The sequence below is a fragment of the Vicia villosa genome, linkage group LG4, assembly GCF_029867415.1.
Source record: "Vicia villosa cultivar HV-30 ecotype Madison, WI linkage group LG4, Vvil1.0, whole genome shotgun sequence".
Classification (NCBI taxonomy): Eukaryota; Viridiplantae; Streptophyta; class Magnoliopsida; order Fabales; family Fabaceae; genus Vicia; species Vicia villosa.
This window is the reverse complement of record NC_081183.1, coordinates 184,007,812-184,025,881: the sequence shown is the minus strand read 5'-3', so window position 1 is coordinate 184,025,881 and position 18,070 is coordinate 184,007,812. Positions and strand designations below refer to the sequence as shown.

The 18,070-nt window shown below is 35.9% G+C and overlaps 2 protein-coding genes across 2 annotated transcripts; both read right to left on the bottom strand.

The window, feature by feature from the left end:
* Positions 1-8,614: 8,614 nt before the first annotated feature.
* Positions 8,615-16,855, bottom strand: LOC131596316 (uncharacterized). Its single transcript, XM_058868940.1, has 2 exons — positions 8,873-16,855; positions 8,615-8,789 (listed from the first exon to the last, which is right to left on the bottom strand). Exon 1 carries the CDS (start codon positions 11,630-11,632, stop codon positions 9,920-9,922), a length of 1,713 nt encoding a protein of 570 aa, XP_058724923.1. The 5' UTR covers positions 11,633-16,855; the 3' UTR covers positions 8,615-8,789; positions 8,873-9,919.
* LOC131598490 (uncharacterized) lies at positions 8,768-9,799 on the bottom strand. The gene is made up of 2 exons (XM_058871085.1): positions 8,873-9,799; positions 8,768-8,821 (listed from the first exon to the last, which is right to left on the bottom strand). Exons 1-2 carry the CDS (start codon positions 9,797-9,799, stop codon positions 8,768-8,770), a joined length of 981 nt encoding a protein of 326 aa, XP_058727068.1.
* Positions 16,856-18,070: the final 1,215 nt, after the last annotated feature.

The following is an 18,070-nucleotide window of genomic DNA, read 5'->3' as shown; positions in this document are numbered from 1 at the left end:
AATTATCTCACTTTAATTAAATTTTAAATGAATAAAATTTAATTAAAATGAAATAAAAATGTCATGAATCATGGATATGTTGTAAATATCTTTAAAAATATGAGAATCAAGATTGAATCACAAAAGAATTGGCCTTTTTGAAAAAAAAATCAAATTTTGGTCATTACTTGTTTCATGCATTTTTCCAAAAAAGGTCAACTTCATCGAGGCATATCTCCCTCAATTTTGATCCTATGAAAGTGTTCTTGTACTTTTTGGAAAGCCCAAGATGTCCTCTACAAGCCACTTTGGAAGCGTTTTTGCATTTGGAGAAGTTATCTTGATGATATGGGCTTTGACAAAAAACTGCTTTTTGTTGACTTTGAAAATGACTTGTAATGTTTTGGCTTATATCTCTTAGGCGGAAGCATTTCTTGACCTTGGTCCCAACATCAAAGTTGTAGAGAATTGAATTTCCTTGAGAATAAGATTGGTTGGAATTTTTCTGATAAATCATGAGAGAGTTATGGTCGGTCAAAGTTCAGTTGACTTTTTAGGTAAAAAACTCTAATTTTGCAATTTTGAGTTTTGTTGATTTCTGAACTTTTCTTGATGAATTATGATCAACCATTGATCACATGATGAATCTTTTGACAAAATATGGATGTTGACAAAAAATTGCATTTTTGACTGTCTGTTGACTTTTTGGTCAAACTGGTCGTCTGTTGACTGTGCGTCCGGGTATTAACGTAACAGTTAAAGTGAAAACTTAACAGTTAAAGTTAATTTTTCTCCTTGCTTTTGTTGTGTTAATGGTGAAAAATTATTTACATGGTTTGTTAGAAAAACAAAAAAAAACATAAAAATATATACTGTACGTGAACGAAATTACCGATAATAACCTTGAAAAATATTTAATGCACAGAAAAATAAATATTTAACTAGCAGAAAACACACATAATATTATCTTGATAATTAAACGACAGTACGACAGATAGTACGACATTTAATACTGACAGTACAAATATTACATAATATAATGAACACTACGACAAATAAAATAAACGGTACATTATTTGAAAGCGAAAGATACGACAAACTTTTAAAAATGACGATTAAAAACCCATGCTATAAATAATAACATATAGATGAACGGGAGTGTAAGTATCCCAGGTCCACATTTTTCAGGACTATATGCAGATAGAAAAAGGACATGATCACCACCAAAACAGTGATGACCATAAGAAAAAACGTATCCATCCACTTTGCCATTTTTGCCGGGGAAGAAGAGAAAATAATTATGAGATAGAAGTTTGAGAAATTTGGGAGATGAGTGAAATTTGATGTGAGAATTTATGGAAAAAATGAGGAGTATTTATAGAGTGAAAAGAGAGAGATAGAGACGTTGGGAATGGAATGGTACCGTTTGAATAGTAGTAGGATTTGAAAAAAAAGTATGGTAGGTTTTTGAAAAGAAAAGGGGTATAGAATAAAGCTAGGATTTGATTTGAAAGAAAGAGATTTGAAAAGAAAGGAAGATATTTGAAAAGAAAAAAAAAATATAGTATAAAAATAAAAATTAGTGGGAAATAAAACCAATAATAATTTAATTGTTACCAGTATAATCTGAAACTCGGACTCCGCGCCTGCAAATTTTAATTCTGTACCAACTGCGTCAGCATCATTTATCTGAAAATAAATCTCAAATAAACAGTGTATGAAGTGATAAACAGTATTTGGCGTTTATGTAAGAATAAATTTAACAGCGAACCAAAATACTGTATAAAAAATTCTAAAAATTGAGTATTCATAAAATCAGGATATTTATGAAATAAAAATCCAAGATTGTATAAAACTCCAAATTTTTAGACAGAAGTCTGTTGACTTCTTTTTTTGAAAAAAAAAAGAACGCGGGCGAATTTTGGAGTATAACAATAATGATCATAACACTTAGAAAAATGATGGGATCTCAGAGGTCAAAAATTGGGGTGCAACAGATAGTCGCCCTTATCTTCAAATGGGCACATACCAACTCAAACGCCCGGATGAAGGCAATCGAGTTAGGATGGAGCTGGCCGGGGGCTACCTCCAAATGGTTGAGAAAGCCGATCTGGAACTCAGTAAAAGGGGCTCAAAATCCCATCTCCCGGAATACGGCCTCATACATCGGAAGCATATCAGGAGGATACACGTCGCAGATGCGATCCCCTTCGGCCGGGATAAGTACCGACCATCCGTCCCCAGCTCTGTAAAAACATCTGAGTCGTCCTCCATAAAGAAACTCTCGACGTCCAGCGCCTCCTGGAGCACCCAAGCCGATCGGGGCACCTCTGGCCGGGCTGGAGGAGTTGAAGACGACGAGCCCGATACCGTCGGACGAATTTCATCGGCCATATTCACCTGAAACAAAGGGGAGAACAGTGAATTCGACAATTCAATCAAATCCACCCTTCCACCGTCGTTCAGAGTGTAAGGGCACACCGACGACCCAGAGACCAGATAAACCACGTCTTTGCCCCCTCCAAATTTATAGATTCCCTATAGACAAAGTTCACGCCCGGGAAAAGGGCATAAACGCAGGACATCTAATTACGACGCACGTACACGGAACAAAACATCAAAAGCATAATCAAACGGCTATCAACGATGCATAAATCTAGAATCTAAAGATAAATTCAACAAAACACAGTCGTAGACGACGGAGAAACCTCCTATCTCTGCCATACGCCACCACATTCATCATCCATTTTCATCAAAGTCTTACTGAAAACCTACCCTAACCACATGCAATCGGTTCTAAACAACGATCGAAGCATGAAATTGAGAAAATAAGGATCAAAGATTAACTTACGGGTATGATTTTGATGAGAAGTTGAAGAATCTGTAACAAACACCACAACAAGAAAAAAACGGCCGACAGAGGAAGAGGAAGAGCGAAGCAACTGAATTTGAAAAGTTTGGAAAAATGAGGGGTTCTTCTATTTATAGGCTACCAAAGGCACCACACGCGCCGCACTATACACAGAAATGACCATCATTAACCCTACAGCCTAGGTAATAGAGTAGCCATCATTTCGCATTAAATGCGACACGCCCCCTACCAACTTTTCTGAAACGACACGCTTCCCTTTTTCCGGCCTAACCCTTCTTCTCCCCAGAAACGCATGACCTGCCTTCCCCGGATATCTTAGGCTCAGACCCCCGGACCAACTTCCTATAAGTCGTCGCTCCACTGACCGGAAGCAACAACTTGGGGGGCTCCTGTTCTGGACCGGCCCAATCCATTCAATTGGGCCACTCCCGTTTTCGGCCCAATAGGCTTCAGATCACGCGTGATAACTTTCGTCCGACCAGACCGGGAAAACTTGTCTAGCAACCGACCACGAGGACCCCTCGTGGTTGGCCAACAACCAGCCCACGCGTCTCCTAGATATCCGCCTTAGAAGGAGGAGTCAAATCAATTCAAAAGTATCCTATAAATAGCCTTCTACATACAGAGGGCAAGGTAATATTTTTCTTACCACTAAACTCTAATACTTTGTTGTACCTTATGGAATACATACTTACTTTGGCATCAGAGTGCCTTGCAGGTACAACACCTTTTTTCCCATATTCGTCACCCCGAAGTTCAAGCCTTCATTGGTGCTGGCCATCTGATCTGCTCGGTGAGATAAAAAAGGTTACAAATCAAAATCAAATGAATTTGTTTTGGGCTTTTAATTATTTGAAACAAATGTTTTTTTTGAGAAAAAGTAATATGCACTGACAGTAGGGGTGGCAAAACGGGCCGCCCGCCCCGCCAGTCGCCCGCCTCACCTTAAACCCACCAAAAAATGAGCGGGACGAGTATGCCCGCCAAGTGAAATGGGCATAAAAATCATGCCCACCCCGTCAAGATGGCGGTTGGGGGGCGGCGGACTTGCCCGCCTCTTTTTATTTATATTTTTTTAATAGATTAATAGTTTTTTTTTACCTTTTAATTAAAATTTTCACTTAATTTTTAAAACAATTTTTATAAAACCAACTTTTTAACTAATTTTACTTAAAAAAAATATTACAACTCAACCCGCAATTGGCGGGCGGGTTTTTGCGTGGCGGGCTTTGGCGAGCGGCGGGCCTAAAATCTCAACTCAACCCGCCTTTTTTGGCGGGTGCGCGGGCCACGACCCGTTTTGCCACCCCTAACTGACAGTGTAAAATATTTTTACACTGTCAACCAATCACAACCATGTATCCAATTAAAACACAATTTTAATTTAAAAAAACTAATATGACATGACAAGTGTAAGTATTTTGATTGGATGTATGTGTAAAGTTTATTTACACTGTCAGTGCACTATCTTTAAACTTTTTTTTTTTTCTTTTACATCAAGTTAACCTAATTTCTATTTAGTATAAATAATTAACCATTCTTAACCCTTAGGGCCTGTTTGGTTCAACGGAGGGGAGGGGAGGGAATTTAATAGAGGGGAGGGGAATGGAGGGGGCGGGAGGGGAGGGGATTTAACTAAATATATGTTTGGATCAAAGAAGGGGGTGGGAGGGGAGGGGAGGGGTTTTTAACAACATGTATGTTTGGTTCAAGAGGGGAAGGGAGGGACTTTAAAATTAAATTACCTTTTTATCCTTATAAATATTGTTATTTGTACTTCGTAAAAATAATTCTAAATGACAATATTATTGAGTAAATTTCCCCAAATAAAAACTTGTTCGTTTATAAATTATACTATAACAATAAACAACAGCACACATTAGTTGAACTATAGTTCTTCAACGCAAATCAAACATTATCTAATCTTGATGATTCATCTAACCCAATAAAATAATTTCTATAATTTAAAATACATAAAATAATGTTAGAATGTTAAAAAAACATTGGACAAATAATATTAAACTTAAAATCTTTATTTATAACATAAATATAATATATTTGCATATTGTTATTATTATTAATAGTATAACAAAAAAATCTTATTACTATTGTATATTATAAATAAGAACTGATATAAGGATGTTGTTATGATTAAAAAACAACATAATATCAAAAAAGAAAATTCAACAAAATAAAAAGGAAAAAATTCACCTGAGCGCAATAAGTCACAAATAGCAACCGCACAGTAGAAAAAAATGAAACGTGAAATAATATAGAAAAATCTAATCTTTAATGATTCAATAAGGGCAATCTTGGAATTAAAAAAATAATTAAGGATAAAATAGGGAAAATAATAAAATTTTGATTAATGAATCTTCCCTCCCCTCCAAATCCCCCCAATTTGGAGGGGAGCAAAAAGTGAGTTTATGAGGGAATTTGCTCCCCTCCCCTCCCCTCATAAAAAATGAACCAAACACATTTGTTTATAAATATTCCCTCCCCTCCCCTCCATCTATTTCCAACCAAACAAACCCTTAGGGTCCGTTTGGTTCAACGGAGGAGAGGGAATTTAATCGAGGGGAGGGGAAGGGAGGGGAGGAAATTTAACTAAATATATGTTTGGTTCAAAGAAGGGGAGGGGAGGGATTTTTAACAACAAGTATGTTTGGTTCACAAGGGGAGGGGAGGGATTTTAAAATCAATTTACCTTTTTATCCTTATAAATATTATTATTTGTGCTTAATAAAAATAATTCTTAATAAAAATTTGTTCATTCATAAACCATGATATAACCGTAAACAACAACACACATTAGTTAAACTATATATCTTCAACGCAACTCAAATTATTATCTGATCTTATGATTCATCTAACCCAATAAAACAATTCTTATAATTAAAAATAAATAAAATAAGGTTAGAATATTAAAAAAATTCAATAAATAATATAAGAGTTAAATTTTTTACTTATAACATAAATATATTATATTTGCATATATTGTATATTGTTATCATATATAAGAACTGGTATAAGTATATGGTATAAGTATAAGTATGTTATTATTATAAAAATAATAATATAATATTAAAAAGGGAACTTCAACAAAATAAAAAGAAAAAAACTTACCGGTTCAGCGTGTTCCCCTCATGAGTACGTAGGATGTTCTCCATCATCCTGACCGTCAGATGTCAATCAATCCGGATCAGGGAATCCAGAAATGGCACCCTATGATACATCTTCAAGGCATCACTACACTGGATCGGAAACGCTGCTGAGCTTGTTGGGTTGATCTTTTTTTCTTTTGGATCACACACCCTTATTCCAAACTGCACCCCCAGGTTTGTTTAAATTTATTTTCTTTTTCTCCTTTTATTTTCTCTTATTAACTTGTTTAAATTATTATTTTTTATTATTATTAAAATCAACCAATTAAAAAAAGCACCAAAAATATTTTAATTTTAGAATTAGGTTTCTTTTGATTAAATATTTTTTATTACTTAGAGTTTAATTCAATTAGGTATTAGTTAGTTAATTATTTTTAATCATTTAGTCATAAAATAATTAATTTTAGGTTTTTATTTAGTTAAATCTTAAACAAATTTTTTAATTAAATTAGGATTAGTTCTGTAATTATATTAATTTAGGATTTCACTTAAATTCTTTAAATCAAATTTTTTTTCACTAAACTCTAATTTCAATTCGCGATTCTCTTCACATCTCAAAACTCTTGAATGTCGCATGATTGTTTAAATTCTGTCTTTTATTTAAGGGTTAAATATGTTTGACGTCCTCATAAATATCTTGGTTTTCGTTTTTAGTCCCTGTAAATATTTCCTTCAAACAATGGTCCCTGTAAACTTTTCCGTCCATAAAATTGGTCCTTCCCGTTAAAAAACGCAAACGGCTGCAGACGTGGCAGTGCTTAAGTTAATTTTGTTGTCCACATAATGCTTAGTGTTGCTGCCACGTACTTAATTATTTATTATTTAATTTTTTGTACATAAAATATTAACCCTAATTTTGTCCCCAAACTTATTTCTTCCCAATTTATTCTGCTCTCCCCGTGTTCGTCTTCTATCCCCAAGTCTTCTTCTTCTTCTCTTTCAGTTCATGGCTTCTTCAACCAGATGTAGCAAGGCGGCCTCATCCCAGGACACAACAGGAAGGAATTTCGTTCAAGGGAGAAAGTGTGCTTGCAACCTTCGTTTGATTTCGTACCGTTGCAAGCAAGGATTTAACAAAGGGAAGCTTTTCTGGAGATGCCCTCTATGGCAAAGTGAAGAAGAAACCTGCAATTTGTTCATCTGGGATGAAGACCTGGGTAAAGAAGAAGAGATTCATGACGATGTGAACAAACTGAAAGAAATGCAAGCAATGTTGAAGGAACTCTATGAATCCTCACTGAAGAAGAATAAGAAGTTGAACATGAAGATGAAGGCTGAGGCTTTTTCTGGAAAATTGAAGCTAATGTTACTTGTAGTGTCAATGTTGATCAATATTTACTTGTTAGGGAAATGTAATTGCTGAGGCTGTTTTTGGTTTAGTTCTATATAATAGGTTTAGTTATATGTAATATTGTTATGAATATTGTTATGAATGTTGTTTTGAATGTTGTTTTGAATGTTGGTTTTGGTTTACTTGAAACAATTGATATTGTTGAAGACATGTAATGATGTTTAATATTCTGGTTTAAGTATTGTTATAAAAGTTGTTTTGAAGACTTGTAATATTGTCTTTGTTACAAAACTATGGTTATATTGTTGTTAAAGTTGTTGTTTTGAATACATGTTGAAGACATGTTGTATATGTCAGTTTATGTTGTATTGAAGACAAGTAGTATGTTATGAAACAAAGTAGATTAACAAAAATATCATCATTGCATAAGTTGTCACAGTACATAATATTGTCAATATTACAACATGAAATTAACCAAAATATGATGTTTAACCAAAACACATGACCAAAAGATGCTTGTAGTACACATATCTTCTCAGTTTGACCAAAAGAGTAAGTTTACATTACATTAACTAAAAGACCAGACAAGGCATAAAACATGACAGTTCCACATTCAATTCACTGGGTCATACTCCTGCAAATATCTTCCCAATTTTTGGAGTTGTTTTCATCACCATCATCTTCATTGATGACCACTGGATTATCAGGTTCTCGACCTGGGCCAGGAATGTCCCTCACTTTGAGTGTCTTGAGTCTCTCACTCTGCCTCTTTGATTGTGTGGAAGCCAATCCAGTCTTGATCTTTGCCTTTTTAGTGGGACTACAAATTTTAACCTAAAACAAGAAGTAAAAGAATAATGAAATACACACCAAAACTGTAATAGTGAAATAACCAAAACTATGAAGAAAATATTATGCTCACAGGATCACTTTTGCTTGGCACTTGTTTAGAAGCTGGTGGTTTTTTACCAAAGAACACCTTAAGCCTTGACTGAGTTGCTTTTGATGGGCTATTCTTTGACTGATCTGCTGTAGATGAAGTTGCATTTGTATGATTTTTTTCCACAGGGATTGGAACTGACTTAGCTTTTTTGATAGGTGTGGTGTCAACTCTAATTGGTGGAATGTCCAACACACCTTCACAACTCAAAATAGCTTCCAAAGTTTCAGCATCCCAGTCACAATACTTGTCAAAAATGTTATGTTCTTCAACATTCCCTCCTTCCACATTTTGTTGAGCATTCCCTCCTTCCACATTTTCTTCAGCATTCCCTCCTTCCACATTTTATTCAGCATTCCCTCCTTCCACATTTTGTTGAGCATTCCCTCCATCTCCAGTTTGTTGAGCATCCCCTCCTTCCACAGTTTGTTGAGTACTTGTCTTAGCAGCAGTTTTGTTGTTCTTCTTTTTCTGAGGTTTGTCTTGCTTGTTCATTTTGTTGGAATTGCTGGTGCCTGCATTCATGGATCCCTTTGGCCTCCCCTAATACCAACACAACCATCAGAAATATTCATCTAAAATTTAAAAACATTATGAAATTTAAATATTCTGAAAAAGAAGTTTACCCTTTTTTTTGGTCCATTAGTTGTAGCAGGCTCAGTTGCTTGGTTTGGAACATTACCTTCAACAGTTTGACTTGCTTGTGTAGGTATGTCCTGCCTTACATTCTCAGATGGAACAAGCACAATTTGTTTGTTTTTCTTGCAAGTTCTAGCATTATGACCAAGTTCTTGACAATTTTTGCACCTATGACTAGTGTTTGTCCTTTGCCATTTATGTTGGTTTGCCTCATCAGGTTCCCTCCTACGAAGTTTCTTAGGCCTGCCTGGGCCACGCTTGTACATGGGTGGTAATATAACTGGATCAGAGGTCTTAGGCCACTTGTTCTGACCATTCAAAGGTGTGATGACCTCACTATAACATCTCTCATAAGTGCTCTTGTGATAGTATTCACTAACATAGTTTCTAGGGTCATCCCCTTTTCTATATATTGCTGCCACACTATGCCTGCAAGGTATTCCCACCAACTCCCACATATTACAAGTACAAGTTTTTTGGGCCAGGTCCACTACAAAGCTATCAGATAGAAGGGTATGTGAGACTTGGAAAGTTAACCTCCCTGCATATGTTGGAGTCCAACTAGCAGATTTCTCTATTTCCCTATCCAATCTCCTAAGAGGTTTGGCCATTACCAGTCCCTTATACCTATCTACCTTTTCCCTAAGGGTTGCAAACCTACCCATCAAGTAATTCCTTATCCACTCAAACATAGTCAATATTGGTTTGTCCCTTTGTAACAAAATGGTTGCATTGAAAGACTCACTTAAATTGTTCATAAGGACATCACATTTAGAATAAAAAGGAAAGGCATGCTTACACCATTTGGACTTGGGAATAGCTTCTAACCATTCATATGCTTCCAAGCTTGCAGTCTTGATTTCAAGCATTTTAGCTTCATGTGCTTCATAATAAGTGGACTTAGCAGCAGCCATCATTAAGTCTCTAAATAAGGTTCCTCCTCCAAACTTCTTCTTGAAGTTTGCATACAAATGACGTAGGCAAAACCTGTGTTCCAGCCCTGGGTACTCTTCTTCAAATACATTTACCAGGCCCTAGAAAACAACAAGTATAAAACATTGAACAAAGTAAAACACATGTATAAAACATTGATCACAGTAATAAAACACATAGTAAAACACACTTGCCTTTTGCTGATCAGAAATAAAACACCAACTTTGTTCTCCAATGTCTTCAATGAGCAACTTCATAAACCAACTCCAAGTGTCCTTTGATTCTGTCTCCACAACAGCAAAAGCAATAGGTAGGTATTGATCATTAGGGTCACGTCCAACTGCAATTAGTAGTATACCACCATACTTGTTTTTCAAGTGACATCCATCTAAACCAATGAAAGGTCTGCAAGCTTTTATCAGAGCCTTTTTGCATCCATCAAAGCACATGTAGCATCTCTCAAATCTAGGTTGCAGCCCAGGAGCAGGTGTCATAGTGTTTAACTTGAAAGTATTTCCTGATGATGCTCTTCTCAACTCAGCACCATATGACCATAATAAACTATACTGCTTGCTAGAGTCACCTTCCACTATTCTTCTAGCCAACTGTCTTGCTTTGAAAGCTCTACATCCAGGAATTTCAGTTGCATACTTAAGCCTTACATCTGCCACAACCTCATTCAACTTCATTTTTGTATTGTTCTTCAAACCATCAACTATCACCTTTGCAACCCATTCAGCTTTGGCACTTTTGTTAAAGAAATGTCTTCCACACTTGTGTTTGTGAAACAAAGTCTTGATCCTAAAAGTGGTAGTCTTCAAAACCCTACTACACAAGACAGTATAGTTACATATCTTCTTTTCATTACATACCACCCTACACCTATCAGCATCATTCTTTTCAAACTTCACTTCTCTCCCATTCAACACATTGTGCTCTAGGACTACTTTCTTAAACTGTTTGAGTGAAGAGAATTCCATCCCAACCTTGAATTTGAAGTTCTTACTCAAACCATCATCTTCTTTGAACCTAATTGTAGTTGGTCTATCATCACAACTGTCATCATCTGCCCCACTATCCAGTTCATCAGTGAGGTATTCTTCATCAATTACATGCTCTTTACCCATCTCATCTGTGATAAAAATGTTATCTGGCTTTTCACTAGCCTGCCCATCATCAGTTCCTTCTGCCTGCCCATCATCACCTCCTTCTGCCTGCCCATCATCACCTCCATGAATACCTTCATCTACACCATCATCTTCAACTTCAATCCCATCATCAGATTCCTTCATCCTTTCCTCCTCACTGTCTTCAAAGTGTACATCCTTGACTGATTCATCACTAGATTCATACTCAACCTCATCTCTCTTTCTTCCCTTTCCTTTATCTATAACCTTCTCCATGAATGTTGCCTCTCCTGTCTCTGGTTTTTCCTCACTATATATCTCAACATCAACATCGTTTGCATACGCATAGACACCCAGCTCAACAGCATCTCCATCATCCCTAAATGGTTTCAAATCTACTTCAAAGCTGCCACCATCATGTTTCCACCACATCCTGACTTTGCTAGCATCAAAATCAGGAGTAATCCCTTTAACTAAATCTATAGCTTCGAAATATGACCAAATATCTGGATCTTGACCAGTAACGGCAAACACATTTCCACCCTCGTATCGTATCTTGGGATCTTTTACAAATGAACCCTTTGTGAAGAATATCATTTTAAAATTGCCCATTGAAGTCTGTGGGGTCATTAATAATGCAGAAAAAACAAAGTTACGACAAAAACGTGAAGGGGACATGGGGGACATAGTTAGAGCACAGAAATAAAAATTGGGACAAGTTTAGGGCACAGAACATAGAAAAACATTGGGACCACAGATATTGTTAAACAAACCAAAAACGGAGCAAAAGAGACAAACCTTTGAATGCAGTAAACGAAGAAGAGGGACCACCACCGATTAAACAATGTTGCTTTCAGAGAATCCAAGACGCACAGGGACCACCACTGGGACCGGCGATTTAAAAAGGCAGATTCTGTGGATTTGGGGCCACGAAGGAAGAAGATTGATTTGGGGATTAGGGCGAAAATGGTTAGTGTGGATAGACTAAGTGAGAGCTCAGATTTTGTGGTAAGTATGAAGATTTCCCTAAGTGTGGATAGACTAAACACATTGGTTTTGATTCAATGTGAGCACACGCCACGTAGGTAAAATTTTAATAAACAATGCCACATGTAAAATGACACGTATGCAGCCGTTAGTTTTTTTTAACGGGAGGGACTCAATTTGTGGACGGAAAAGTTTTCAGGGACTATTGTTTGAAGGAAATATTTAGAGGGACTAAAAACGAAAAGTGCAATATTTATAAGGACTAAAAACTTATTTAACCCTTTATTTAAATTACTCATTTATCCGTTTATTTAATTTCTAGAAACTATGTATAGGTTGCAAGGTTTTTGATGTAATAGTAATTAGGGCTTTACTTTCTCGCTTTTTACTTCCCGCACCCATAAACTGTTTTAAATTTCTGTATGCTATTAACAGGGTGGTTAGTAAATAGGGAGTGCAAAATAATTAATTGAACGTAGCTCACTAATTCAAGATAAATATCCTAATATAATCACTTGATTGGCGCACACACACACCTTTAAGGTGATTCCTCTTGTTGCCTTTGGCCTTCTAGATCAAATAGTCAAGTCCCTTCGAGCGTAGGGATACCTTAGCGCTCTGTCGTTGATTCAAAATCACCATGTCCCTCCGATAAAAGATCATAGTCCCTTCGAGTTTCCTACGATAAATATGATCTCGTCCCTTGATTAAATGATGATAGTCCCTTCGATTGCTAAGGTGTTCTTACTTTTGCCTAAATGACTATTATATCCTTCCTTGAAACTACCTGCCCTCTTTATGGTAGGGACAGTCTTATGGCGAATGATAACCCTAGATGACCTGATACATCCAATGAAAGGACTACCTACCCTCTTTATGGTATGGATAGCCCTTTCAAACGAAAACTTAAAGAATAAGAAAGACAATCTTAGGGTAGGTGCTCTTAAATGCTTACTCACGTTCAAACTTTCAAATTACTTTTCACACCCCTTTTTCAAATCAATTCAAAAAGGCTACGCTTATTTACAAGCTAAAGTCCTTAAATCTTTTTCCTATTCAAACACTACACTTTTAAAACAATTCAAACAAACAAGTGAGCTAAGCAATTAAGAGCCCATGGATAACCATGGATACAAAGGGTGCTTACACCTTCCCTTTGTATAACTTACCCTCGAACTCAAAGTCTTTTAAAAAAGTTTTTTTTGTTCTTTTAGCCTTTCTATATATTGGATAAAATAAAAGTCGGTGGCGACTCTTGCTATCCGCAACATTTCAAAAAGTCAGTTTTCCCACCGTATTACACATAGTTAATTCAAAGATGCTCTTAATCTCCCTCAAAAAGTCCACAAACACGAATGTTTCTTGTTGCTCATTATCATCAATCAATTCATTTCCCATTGTGATTGCAGAAACGATCTTTACTTTGTCTTCAACAATGAGCTTGGAAGATACACTAGTATCCTTCATTACTTTCTTCATTTTATAAAGATAATGGTCCAAATCACTCATTGCTCTAACCTTCTTCATATACTTCATGTCTTCCGCCTTTAAATTCTTAGCTTCTTGAATCATTCTCTCAATTTCTTCCACTAAAAGTCTCCCATTAATATTAGTTATTGTAATATCTTGTTTATTATCACCTGTTTTTTCCTCTGCAATCACGTTTAATATACCATCACCATCTATAGAGAAACATACTTCGACAGCAACTGACTGCGAGGAGCTTGTGGAAGTGAGAAATGAAACAAACCTAACAAGTTGTTTTCACTAGCTCTCATACGCTCACCTCCGTAAATGTCAACAGTGATAAAAAAATTGATCATCTTCAAGTGTAAGAAAAGTTTGTTTCTTTTTCACAGGAATTGGGGTGTTCCTGGGGATTACTACACTCGTGACATTTTCATTTATTGACGTACATAATGACAAATGTGTAACATATTGCAAGAAATAGTAGTAAGTTGCAAAACCAATCTCGAAAATGTCAAAATGAAATCGTGGAAGAATAGTGACAAGAGAAAGGAAAGAAGAATAGAGAAGAGAAAAGAGAAAGAAAAGAAGAATAGAGAAGAGAAAAGAGAAAGAGTCTTGGTATCAAGCGTCTATTACAATTGTAGTCTTGGTATCAAATGACAATGTCCGTTTACCTTTTCACAAAATTGAAGTAGACAAGACACAAACAAATGAGATTAAGGAAATCATACTAACAACAAAAAACGGTTTGGGTTGAGGGGATTTCAAATTTTAAGTTGGATGAAAGAAAATAAGGCAACATAATCAACCCGTTGGATAAGAACCTACAATAAGATCGATATAATTTCCACATATGAAGATAGTATCTAATGTTGCATCAGCAGCCAAAATGTCGCTTTGGAATAAGCTTTGTCGACAACTGGTCCACGAGGGTGTTGACATATGGGATAATAGAAAAGATTTAGCTTCAATTGCCTCTCATTCCGATGTGAATTAGATTTTTCCCTAAAAGCTGCTAGGAGTTTCTCATTGTCATGTCTCATGCATCGATAGCCACTCCCTCGCCCTCGGGTGTTACATGTAACCACTCTCAGCCCTTTGCGGCCTCAGGTGTTACAACGGAGTTTTCCATGATTAGAGAAGAAAATAATTGGGCGAATTTTATTTTAGCTCAACTAGAAGTTAGCAAGTTTTTTGACAACTGTGATGTTCATAATATATTGGTCGAGTTTGAGCAAAAATGAAAATAAAACTTATTCAACAAGTTAAAAAAGGAAAATAAGTGATGTTGAAGAAATCAAAGGTGCAAGCTCAGATAGTGATATTATCCTCGGCTTCTTTTCAAGAAACAATTTTCAAATCCTTTTTCCCGGAGGTTTTTGCCAACATACTAACATTAAGTGACTTATCATCAACAACATTCACTCTAGGTGATTTATCTATAGTGTTATTTGTAGCAACCTGCCCTAAAAATTAGACTTTTAGAGTCGCCACCTATTCTGAAGGGCGAATAGGAAACCCTACGCAGTTTAGAGATCGGGGTAAGTTATTATAATCAGGTCGAGGGAAGGTGTTAGGCACCCTCAACCCTTTCCTAAAGGCTAACATTTAAAGATAGAGGTTTATGGCAAAAGATAAGGTTTATAGCTAATGAAATGAAAAGGGTAAAAATTAAGATTTAAACTGAATTGAGATTTTAGGGGGGAGACTCGCCTTGTTGCCAAGTGCCTACGTATCTCCTTAGGGAGAATCAGAGTCAACGTAGTTCGGGCACAGGATTGTACGCCTTAGAATTTGATATGAATGTGTTGACGGTATTTTGAATTACCGTTTCGCAGTTTTGAAAAGGTATTTTGAATTACCTTCGTGGTTTCGCAGTATTGAAGAGATGAAAATCTTTGATTTGTGGTCTGGTGTGTTTTAAGTGTTTGGGCGTACAACCCTGATTTGATATGGCACTGTTAGATGCGGTGATCAATAGATTTGATCAGTATAGCTAACAGATTAATGGGCATTGCTGGTTACTCAGATCGATAGATTGATCGTCGCGGGCAGCAAATTGAATGTGTTTTAGATTTTGTATATTCTTTATCTCTTGCCTAATGCGACTAATAGGTTTAGTCGGGTCGAGAAGAGAATTGATTAAGGGTTAATGTTTTATTGTTTTATCTCTCGTCTAATGCGACTAATAGCTTTAGTCGGGTCGAGGAGAGAATGAAATAAAGGACTAATTAAATTATTATTTATAAATAAATTAGATTAATCAAAATTATTTCTCGCCTAATGCGACTAATAGGTATAGTCGGTTCGGGGAGAAAATTAATCGAAGGTTTAATGTTTCGCCAAATGGGCAATGGGGTTGGGCAAACCCTAATGCATATCACCTTTCTAGGGTTTTTTGTGATTTAATTGTTAAAATTAAATTAATTAAAAAAAATTAAATCGATATGATCGAAATAATCGGGAAAAGTCCTAATCCTAGTTTTATATCCTAATCCTAATTAAAATTAACCTAATTCTAATTAAATTAAACAATGTTAATAAACATTTTAATCTAAATAGTTAAATAAATTAAAAAAATGATAAAGAACCTTGGCTTGTGATTCTATACTGCTGGCCTTTGGATGGTTCATGGTGGAGCCTTCCTTGCTGACGTTAGATTTGATGATCTGCTCATCCAGTGGTGGGAGCGGAAGGTGCGTCATAAGCCAATGAGGACGCGTGATACTGGATCAAATAAGCCTGCGTTTTATTAAAATTAATGTTGGGAGTGGGGATCGAACAGGCGCGCGGATGGTTGCGAAGGAAGAACATTGGCCAACTGAGCTGTGTCTTGTTTCTGTAAGTAAAGCAACGCGCGCGAGATTTAATAGTAATTGCGTCCCTTTTGAAAACAAACAGCGCCGGTACTGTAGCTTCATCTTCTCTACGCATTTTTTTTTGAAACGCAGCAGCTTTTAGCGTGGTCCTCAACTCTCTTTTTTTAAAACCTGCGATTCTCCCTCAAACAATAACAAATAATAATCCGGAACAATAGTAAATAATCTCCCGAGTCCAATAATCTCCTTAATCTTGTCCAATTTTGGACTTAATTTAAAATCCCAATTCATGGAACCAATACCCTAGCCATGGTGGAATGTTATACCTGCATTAAAACTTCAATCAAACTATCCAGCCAGCACTGAAACGTTATCACAAACACAATTAAATAATCAAATGATATAGAAATCGAATGTAGGCATGAAATCGACGTCGACAATTTTGACACGAAAACGTGACTCAGCCTGCTCGATTCTGGAAGCTATGGCCGTGTGTGATGATCGGTTTCGCTTCAGAGGGGATCGAGGAAGACGATTTAATCCTTAGAATGTCTCGAATTCGCTTCAAACCTTTTCTGCCATAACCAATAAGTTCACGGTTTTTTTAGTTCTGAACAGAGTTTTTTTCGGCCAATCCCCTCCTCAGGATCCGAAAAAAAAAGGTCCTTTTATCATCTACAAATTAGGTTAGGTTTTTTTTTATTGCTAGTGGGCCTAGTATCCAATCAACCTAATAACCCAAAATTGATAATATTAACCTAAAATAAAATACTAATTATTCTAATCCTAATAATAATAATAACTTTAATCCGAATAATAATAATAATCATAATATTATTTCAACTGTTTAATAATAATACTAAATCCTAATATTAATAAATAATAATGGTTTTAATAAAATTATAACAATAAAATAAATATTGATTAATTATTATAAAAGAAAACAAACCTTCTACGGATAAATTGGGCCAACTGGTTGGGCCCAAATACCTGTTGATTACACCCCTGCTTTAACTCAAAACGGTTTATAAGAGAATGAGTTTAACAATAGAGATGTTAAACCCCATGACCCTTATTTTAATACCACTGATGAATTAATTGACGTAGATTTTCATCGGGCAAATTTTGGGGTATGACATTATTCATATGAAGTGACTTAACGGTATCAACATTCATATCATGCGACTTATCATGAGAAATGTTGTAGTCTCATACCTACACAACCTCTAGATCCCTCTCATTCCTATGTGAATTTGATTTTTTTCATAGAAGCTGCATTGTCATGGCTTGTGCACTGACAACTGCTCCCTCTCTCTCAGGTGCCACTCTCCACCCTTTTCGGCCTCGAGTGTTACAATGGGGTTTTCCATGATTTGAGAAGTAAACAATCGGGAGGATTATATTTCAGTTCAACGAGAAGTTTTCAAGATTTTTGACAACTCTGATGTTCGTAATGTATTGGTCGAGTTGGAGCAAAATATGAAAATAAAATTCCTATGTGGATTATGACAACATACAACCAACATTGTTTAAGAAATTTGAACAATAGCTTCCTTTTGAGCATCAATATCAATGTCCGAATCCAATTTTGTAATTTCCAAATTTGATTCGTCTTTAGTGGATCCTAACGGGCGTGTAACGAGATTATTTAGATCGCTAGACTTGACCTCACTTAGTGGAGAAGTTGTTATAAATTGATTTGGTTCCCCATCAAGTAAATGTTCAGCACTCACATTAGTTCTCTCATGACAATCCTTCTCAACAACAATATCTAGAAATATATCGTTTTAAAAAGTATAAATAAACTAATATTCTAATAAAAAAATCAAATACCAAACTTATGTGATTT